This window comes from Haliaeetus leucocephalus, unplaced genomic scaffold (assembly GCF_000737465.1).
Source record: "Haliaeetus leucocephalus isolate CR32 unplaced genomic scaffold, Haliaeetus_leucocephalus-4.0 Scaffold160, whole genome shotgun sequence".
Classification (NCBI taxonomy): domain Eukaryota; kingdom Metazoa; phylum Chordata; class Aves; order Accipitriformes; family Accipitridae; genus Haliaeetus; species Haliaeetus leucocephalus.
Genome location: NW_010972596.1, coordinates 7,811 through 17,060, shown reverse-complemented (window position 1 = coordinate 17,060; position 9,250 = coordinate 7,811). Strand labels below are relative to the sequence as shown.

Genomic DNA, 9,250 nt, shown 5'->3' with positions numbered 1-9,250 from the left:
GGAAGGTCCCCCAGGCTGCCTTGCAGAGGGCACAGGCTCTGTCAGGAATGGAGCAGACCCTGCTGAGGGAGCAGAGCGATCACAGAAGCCAATTCTGCAGTAAGGGTGGATGGTACAAGATGAACACAAAAGGGAATGGTGGGGGGAAAGGGTCAGATACAGAGTATTGTGAGCTGGGAAGAGAAGAAGGGAGATGTGAGAGAAAGGTTGGTTGAAGGGCAAAGTGATGGGAGAGGAAGGAAAGGAGGGTGAGAGGTAAGGGTGGTGAAACAGAGAAGTATTGCCTTAGCGCAATAACCATCAATTAAATGACAGCAGAAGAAGTCAGTGCCAAAGTAGGCTGAGAAACACAATCATACAAAGTAGACCAAACCCCAACAGATCAATTAATTGATCTGGGAGCAATCAAGATGCCAGGAAGCAATGGCAGGAGAAACCAGCGTCAGCACTAAGCACAGCTTTGGGGCCAACCTTCCCTGCATTTCTCTGCTTGGCTTCACCACGGAGCACAGAGCAGTGTCTCTCAGCAAACAGTTAGGTCCTGTTGGAGTCAGCTCATACCTGTTTACGTGGTTGTCTTGTCATACACAGACCAAGGCAGAAATACTCTCTTCAGATGGTTTATACATCTAATATATCACCAAGAAGATTTAACTTGGTTCTACCTCAGGTGAAGAGCACAAATAGCCATGGGTGACACTAAACTGAGGGGGTGGCTACCCTAAGTGAATGGCAGAACTTCTGCCCAGAGGAGCCTCAGTCAACTTGAGAAGTAGCACCTTGTGGTGTTCAAGGAGGAGATGAGCAGAGCTGTCTGTGTGGGGTGACACAGCCCCGTGCATTCAGACAGGCCAGGAGATTCAAGCTGGGCAGCAGCCCTGCTGAGGAGGGCTTGGGGTTACAGCAGACAATGGGCTGACCATTAGCCAGAAGCATGGTCCCATCACAGATAAGACAAACGGGCTGCACTAGGAGCCACATGGCTAGCAGAGCCAGAAGAACAATTTGTACTCCCTCTGTTCAGGGCTGGCGTTAGGCCCTCCAGTTCAGGAGGGATGTGGGGAAACAGGAGAGGGGCCAGCAGAGGCTGCAAAAAGGGTTAGGGGCCTGGAGCACAGCGCCTGTGAGGGGAGGGAGCTGGGCTTGTCAGGTGAAAAGGAGGGAGGGGGGCATCTACCAGGAGTCTGTGACTGCTTAAAAGGCAGTTAGAGGCATGAAGAGAGCCAAACTCCTGCAGTGTCAGACGATGCAGCAAGAGACAACAGCCACAGATGCAGCTTGGGAGGCTTACACATAAGGAAAGCTTCTCCCCCAGGAGGGTGGTGTCTCCCAAGACACATACCCAGAGAGGCAGGGATCTCCATCCTTGGGGGTTTCTTGCACAGTGCAAGAAAGCTACTGATTCTCAGCAGTAGAGATCTCCCTGTGTTTGTGTATGAAAGCCCCGGCTGACGTGATCTAGCGTTGGCAATAGGCCTGCTCCAGTGGGGAGGCTGGAGGTCACAAGAGGCCCCTTCCCACAGGTGTGACAACTGTATTGAAAAGACACCTCAGCGTTGTATAAAGTTGGGGGGGGTCCACAAGCAGTTCTGAACAACAGCAAGTTTTAGTTTCTTGAAATACAATTAGTCTTAACATTAAAGTCTCTTCCCTCACCCAGACAAAGCACCCTGTCAGAATCAAGAAAAAACAAAAGAAAGCAAAAAAAAAAACAACCTCGCAACCCAAACCCCAAACACACTATTAATCATATCTCCGTACTAATCATAGCAGAGGAACACAATGCACGAGTCCATCCCAGCTTGCCGAGTTGCAAATGCTTGTCCAAAATAGCAACTGAAAGCAATCTGCAGTAATTCTCTATAAAAATACTTCTCTGTCAGCTCAGCAGCCATAGGAAAGCCTTGAATTAGACTATTCCCCCCCCCCCCAAAACCTTTTGCATAGACTAAAAGAACTGCTAAGACCTCTCTCTTTTCACGAGAATTTTCCCATGTGCTTCTCTGCAGGTAGAAGTCACTTTTCATTGTTCATCCACTTGGCAAGTTTTTCCATCTTCTACACTGTGCCCTTGGAGTAACATTACCAAGTGAGGAAAAGCATCATTGTTGATAGAAATAAGTCTCTTCACCCTAAAAAGCTAAAGGATACCCATTAGACACATGCAAATGCTGCAAAGAATTAAAACAGAAAATAGTTTATTTTCCGCTCCAAGTGATCTGAATAGTGACACTTCAAACTCACCAGAAACTAGCTTTAAAGTAATATTGCAAGGCATACATCCAGCCTTCAAAAAGAGCTGGAGACTTCTTCAGACAAGATGTGCCTTCTAAACTGAAGGTGAAAATCCATTTACATTTAATATTACCACATTTGTTTTTGCAGTTCTGCAAATGAAGTCTTTCTCTCCCAAAGAAACTCCTTCCAATACTGAAAGACTTTGCCTAAACAAGGATTTGAGGACTCTTGTCTCATTACAATATTTTACAGTAAAAACATTTGAAATGCCAGTAAGCATTCCACCTCTCCTAAAAACCAAAGAGAGAAAAGCAATGCCTTAGGATGTCCAAAGAAAGTGAGGTGAGCTAACAAATGGCATAGTGTTCATTCAAATCAGTAGGGTTCCACCAGATCACTGCCATGCTGCTTTTCAAGTGTATCAGGATTCAAGTTCACTTAGGCACAGTGTAAGAAAGCTACTAAGTCCCAGCAGTAGAAATCTTCCTGTATTTGTATACGAAAGCATCCCTCTCTCCAGAACTAACTCCATAGATGCCATCTGGCACCAGAGACCCAAAACATGTCTGTCTGCTGCTGAGAAAGGATTCTTCAACACCATTCGCTAAGGGGGAAGAATTCCCATCAATATTCAGGGCTTTTGCAATGGCAGTTTCACTTGTGCCACCAGAAAAGGCATTAGGAGAGTCATTTTCACCACACTTGGTAATGCCATCCATGTGCTTACGGAGATCTTGGTTCAGTAGCAATACAATACTCCCTCCCACACAAAATACTCTGGCAATTGCAGGAAAAATAAAGGTTAGGTGTTCATCCTGCCTAGCATTCTTTCATCTGTGCAGAACTCAACACTGCTGACACTTCAGGTGCCAGTTGCATTTGATAAAACACCTAAGCATGTTAAGGGTCGTAGCTCAACTCAGTAAGCCACATCTCCAAATGGAATTTAAATTCCCTATCATCATAACTCTTCCTAAATTGGAGAACTGGGCCTGACTCCCAAACGTTTCTGACCTCAGGAGCTCTTTCCATTGGGTTAGCAAGGAATATGGACCCATTTTTTTCGCTCTTGGTATTATTCCAAGGATTAAGGGCAGTATCACCTTCAAACCCCATTTTTGGGTTGCATGAGCCTCCCACCAGTCTGCAAAGGAACAGTTTCCCAGGGCAGCAAGAGCTTCTCAGGATGGTGAGGGAATTCTGAAGCTGGCCTTTCCCTTCAGAAACTTTAAAAGGTCTGTCCTTTCCATGTTCCACTGATCCTTAATGCCTTTCAAACTCAGGAAACAGAGGAAAATTAACCATTGTTTGCAATCCATTTTTCTTAGTACATGAGGAAACATTACACTTGGCTTTGAAACAGGGGAAAAAAAAGGCTATCCTGGCTCTGTTCACAGCAGGTGGATTGAACAGTCTTACTGGTGGAGCTCTCATGGTAATGGTCCCTTCCTCTCCTCCACCTTCCCAAGGAAATATTTTGCTTAGGATGGCCCAACAGAGCAAGTAAGACCAGAAGAGAAGCACGACCAAAGGGAGAGATGGTCAGCGTAAGCTGACCTAAGATTGCCCTGCCATTCTGTGAAGCTATCTCACCTTCTTCCGCATCTTCCCACCACATTCCTGCATTGGGTGAGCAAGATCAACACCCACTGAAGACCAATCCTACAGAAAGTGCTTGTTTTCAGCCAGGAAATGAAATAAAGGCGCAGATGGTTTGAACTGCCTGTTAGAAGCAGCCCACTTTTAGCTTGACTCAACTCTGCCACAAAATGACAGGGTGAGAGATAAAAAGGAAGCACGTAAAAGCAGACCACGTGGCTAGCTGGATATGCCAGTATATACTAAAAGAAATGAAAATGCATACCATCATTTTCTGGTCTGAGATTCTACTTGCCAACGCAGGCTGGTAAAAGCTTGGTTGGGAACCCAAAAGGAAAGCCTATGATTTTTATACAAGCAGACCTGAACTGAGAATGGATTATTGCTTTATTTGCCTGGCCATACTTTAAGTTTGTCTAGGTCATCCTCTCCCCTTTCTCCTTTCTGTCACCATTGTGCCTCATAAAGAATATTTGTGAGTGTGCCTCACACAACAGTCTCATTCCTTGTCAGCTTGTGCCGCCATCAGCACTTCCGGAGCTTGCAAGACAAGTCACAACAGCCTTTTTAAGGGACAAGTAAAGGACTCAGACTTTCACAGCCTGCACAGGATCAGATTACACAGCTGGAGAGTGTTTGGAATAAAGCAAACCTGAAGCTGGCTGAACACTTAGGATCGCAAACCATAATGACATTTACACCAAACTCCAAGCATGTCAGAGGCCACACATACCTCTCCATTTCCTGGAGAACATCCAGTAAGAGCTGTATGTCTTTTGTGGTCTAGAACGTCTTCCCAAACAGAATATCTGAAATCACAGTGTCAAAGCTTTCTGAAGGCAATGGCAATGTGGCAGAATAAAGGCAGGTCTTCACGTCTGACTATGTGAAAAATGAAAAGCAGCTATGCCCCCATTCACCTTACAAAACTGCCTGCCAGCTCTTTTATGGATTATGCACCCAGATTCATAGCTCCCTCTGTACTTATCCTCACAAATAGCACTATGAAGCCACCAACCCAATGCAGACTGGGAAGGGACAAATGCATGAGAATGTGGTTTAGCTTGTAGATTCCCCGTTACTGGTGATATGTTCGTTACTGGTCGTATGAGAGTAAGACTATCCTAACAGGGGAGTGCATGGTTCCAAACTAGTTGCTGCTTCTCAACACACAGTACATCTTTACAAGCAAAATGCAAAAGAGCTAAACTTGCAAGCACTTTACTTAGCGCAGATGTTCAGATACGCACATATGAATGGCAAGGAACCACATGTTAAATTTCTCTCCGTGTCCCTTTTCTCCCCCACAAGAATCCAGTTACAGGCAGAATCACTTGGATTCTGTCGGAGCTCGTGTCTTTGCAGTATCTCCCCAGAGCTTCTGCATCCTGGGAATAGTCAGTTCTCTTGACCATGATGCAGCACTGCACCCCTGTGGCGACGAAGGCCGGCCACATACCAGGCTGTGCTGCCCAGAGCATAGCCAGCATGTGAAAGGACGACTATGGGTTCTCCATCTCTCAGGCTGCTCAAAACTTGACTGGACAAGGCCCTGAGCAACCTGACCCAGCTTTGGGTTTCGCCCTGCTCCGAGCAGACTACAGGACCAAAGACCTCCAGCGGTCCCTTCCCACCTAAACCCTGCACTGTGATTCTACACCAGCCTTCCCATAACTAGCTGGAGATGGTTCTTGGACCATCCTTGGATCAACACTTGCAGCACGACAATTTTATCTACAAATGGAAGGACAAGTTACCTACAGTCCTTCTCAAAATATGCAGAAATAACACCTTCTGACCATCAACAAAGACACTAATTACTCATTCAGTATTAGAAAAGCTTGACATCAAACTACCTTCCATTATCCTAGAAGCCAAGGCCAATCACAGCTTTTAAGTCAGAAATAAAGCTATACATATTCATGCCAATAAGAAATAATATTTCTTACCATTCTGGTAAGAAATAAATATTGCAAGGTAAAAAAAAAAATACGCATACTTCACCATCCACGCAGGGCAAAACCACCCAGCTTTTGTCTATCATGAATTTCATATAGGACTAATTTAGACTGAGGCTTTGAGGTCCAGAATAAGGACGTAAAGTTATTACCTTCTCCCCAGATTAGCTCATGAACTGAGAGCAAACAGATTCCCTCTTCCAGGAGAAAGGCATCTTCATTTAAAATATTCCTACTGCAAAACATTGACAATTCAAAACTGAGCTTAATGAGTCACCACTATTACTCATTCAGTACATTTAAGTTACAAGCAACATCTTATCTGGATTTGTCCTTGCTGTGTTCCCGTTAAACACAAAGAACTGTCACATAGTATGTACTCTTTGTGGTATTCACAAGTTTACCATTAAGACAGACAACTACTGCCCACGTCTGACAATTATTATTATTTTCATTGTCTTCTGCTGAGTTTATTCTTGCCAAAGTTCCCGGGGGCGGGGAGGGGAGAACAAGTAGTTATACATACACTGGCACTACAGAGTCACTAGTGAGCTATTTGTTGAGAGTTGGCTCTACTACACATCACCTCAAGAGAACCTACACTACCTGTACAATCCCAGAATGACAGAAACCACTTCAAGTATGTCTCGCTTGGAAACCCTACAGACATATCTTTCACAGAATCTTTAAGTAACTCAATCTTATCCATCAAGTCTGCAGTCCTAGTATTCACATCTAACTGTGAATCACTTATATCAGCACCCCAGCAACAGGCTTCCTGTTCAGAGAAAAAGAGAAAAGTCATTTTGTTGACAAACAGGTGTATTTATTTTATAAACCCTTCTCAGAACTGCCTTGCTGCACAGCTCTTCCGAGACAAACCCCTTGCTGGGAGATCTACTGCCATTACACAGAGCAATACACAGACCCAGAAGACAGAGGAACAGGGAAAGAATGTGCTATTTTCACTCCTTTCATGTTCTAGTATGCTCAAGACGCTTGTACCTTACAGAAATATAGGCTATGTCCTAACAGCAAGACCACAGCTAGCTACAGACAGCCATGCTGCCTCTAATACTGTCAACTGACTGTACTGTCCCATTAACACCTCTGTTCCCAGGATAAGTCCAGGCAGTTTTAGAAGTCCATAGTTGCCTCACACAAACCCCGCAGTATAAATCCAGGCCTCCCAGCACACCTCCCCCCCCCCGCCCCCCCCGCATAAGTATGTAGGACTTTGTTTTACATTCCTGTGGAGGAATATTTGTACTAAAACACTTTTAACAACTGTCTAGAATGACCAGTTTGGTTCCAGCTTTCCAGTAATGGACTTTGGTATAACTGTTGTACAGATTTTTCTTGATGCAACTACAAACCGTCTTGCAAAGGTCCTGCCCATTGCAACTGTGATACTTACGGGCCGCTCTTTGGCAGCTTCCAGCAGTATCGTTCCTAGCCCACACATGAGATCCAGCACAAAGGCACCAGACTACAAAAATAAAGGGGTTATTGCATCCCAAGCAAGACAGACTCCTCTCCCAGGACAAAGCTTACTCGGGGATGTACTGATCACCTACACACGCCCACTGAATCCAGTGTAGGTAACAATAATCACTGGTTTACCAGGCCAAAGTAACTTACCCTGTAAGAGGGTATAGTAAAAAGCATTAATAGTTTCACTAAAGGCAATGCATCAATGCATTCAGCCTTGAGGTGACATTTAGGGAAACAAATTACGACTGGACTGGAGACGGATATTGGTACCAAATTACTCTGTGGAAAACATCACACTTGCTTCTGTTTTCCCTTGGGAGACTGACTCCAAACAAGGTTTGAAGCCTGAACAGTGAAAAAATCTTGCCATTTAGACATATATGTTCATGCAAGGAATAACATCTCTGCTGAGAAGGACCTGGGATTACAGTAGATATCAGGTTGAATGGCAGGTGACAGCACACTCTGATCACAGATAAGGCAAAACCTGTCCACATGCGTTAGAGGATGGGGCATTAAAATCACCACACTTCTACAAAGCTTCCAGCTCCAGCTCTGATGAACAGCAACAACCCCCTTCATTCGGGAGTCTATATGTTTACCATGAACATTCACTTACACTGACTTCAGCCAGAAATGCCATGGCCCAAGCAATTGTTGACGGCAGTCCTGCTGTTTTGCTATACTGTCTGTTTGCCAATGGAAGCCTGGAGACAGCAAAAAATCAATGTAAGATAACAGTACAACTACCCAGAAAAGCCCATGTAATATGAAAGAACAAATGAACTGGACAGATCTGCAGACGGATAGAAACCACAGTCTGCTTTTATCCATAACTCACTGCTAAGTCTGGCCTACGTGCTCAGATAAGCTCCAGACAGACCACAAAACTAATGTGACAGTCCAGTGAATATTAAACCCTAAGATAAATACTCACAGAAGACAGCAAGACTATATAGAAATTATGCCTGTTCTGATACTGCCAAGACAAATCCGGTGAGGAGAATGCCTACCTGAAAAGAGGAATCCCCACCACAGAGTCGATGTCATTAGGATGTACAAAGATCTGAAAGAGGAAAAAATAATATTAGAAACTCTCAACCTGACATGACAGTAGCTTTAACTCATTTAAACGAGACACAGAAGATGTTTCTATGAACTTCTGATCCTAGTTTTTAAGAAAAAAATTGCACACTTTAGACAATTCTGATTAATTGGAAGAAATCACACTAAGTAATCTGAATGCCATTTTAAAGAGGATTTAATATTTAAGCAAGCTAGGAAGGGATTTTATCAGCCAGGAATCTATCAGCAAGCACTTGAATCTTCAAGGGAACCAATTTTTGTAATGTTCAATGGGCATTTTTAATTATAAGACCAATTATACTGACCACGAGAAGATTATTCACTGTCTATTAGCTACTAGCACTCAGCTATTCATGCACATAGGCTGTTTTAAAAAAACCCAACCAACAAACCAACAAAACCCAAGTGCCACTAAGCAGCATTTCAGCTGGAAGGCAGACGTGGGTAACTTTTCCAGAAATATGGGTAGCTCAAAGAAATTGTCCTCCTGTCCCACAGAGAGCATCCCAAAGGAAGACTGAGCTCCTCAACAGGTCTTGCATGCCTGCAATCCCTCCCCAGGAAGCCCAAACAGAAACATGATGCTTTTGCAATATCCCAGTCCTCAGCACTTGAATGGTTTCAGAGCAAAAACCTGGACAAGAACAAGAGCCTCACTTGAGGTTCAACAAAGCCATATTTGATGCACAGCCTGGGAAAACCAGAGTCAGTAGATGAACTCAGAGCTTTTACAGAAGGCCTCAGACCTGCCAGCATCAGTACTGAGAGCAGCTTCCATACACCAAGCACAGGGATGGAGAAACAACTTGTCAAGAGCAATGAGTGCTTTCCAAGGTCTCCAGACAGCTTGCACCATGGAGGGTGCTTTAAGCAAG

The 9,250-nt window shown here is 44.4% G+C and overlaps 1 protein-coding gene across 1 annotated transcript in view; it reads right to left on the bottom strand.

Moving 5' to 3' along the window:
• Window positions 1-2,699: 2,699 nt before the first annotated feature.
• Window positions 2,700-9,250, bottom strand: part of THUMPD2 (THUMP domain containing 2) — a 9,285-nt gene continuing 2,734 nt past the window's right edge. Inside the window, 6 exon segments of the mRNA XM_010562519.1 lie at window positions 2,700-3,015; window positions 4,571-4,688; window positions 6,468-6,573; window positions 7,213-7,284; window positions 7,909-7,996; window positions 8,303-8,355. Of these exon segments, the coding sequence (XP_010560821.1) occupies window positions 2,700-3,015; window positions 4,571-4,688; window positions 6,468-6,573; window positions 7,213-7,284; window positions 7,909-7,996; window positions 8,303-8,355 (753 nt within the window).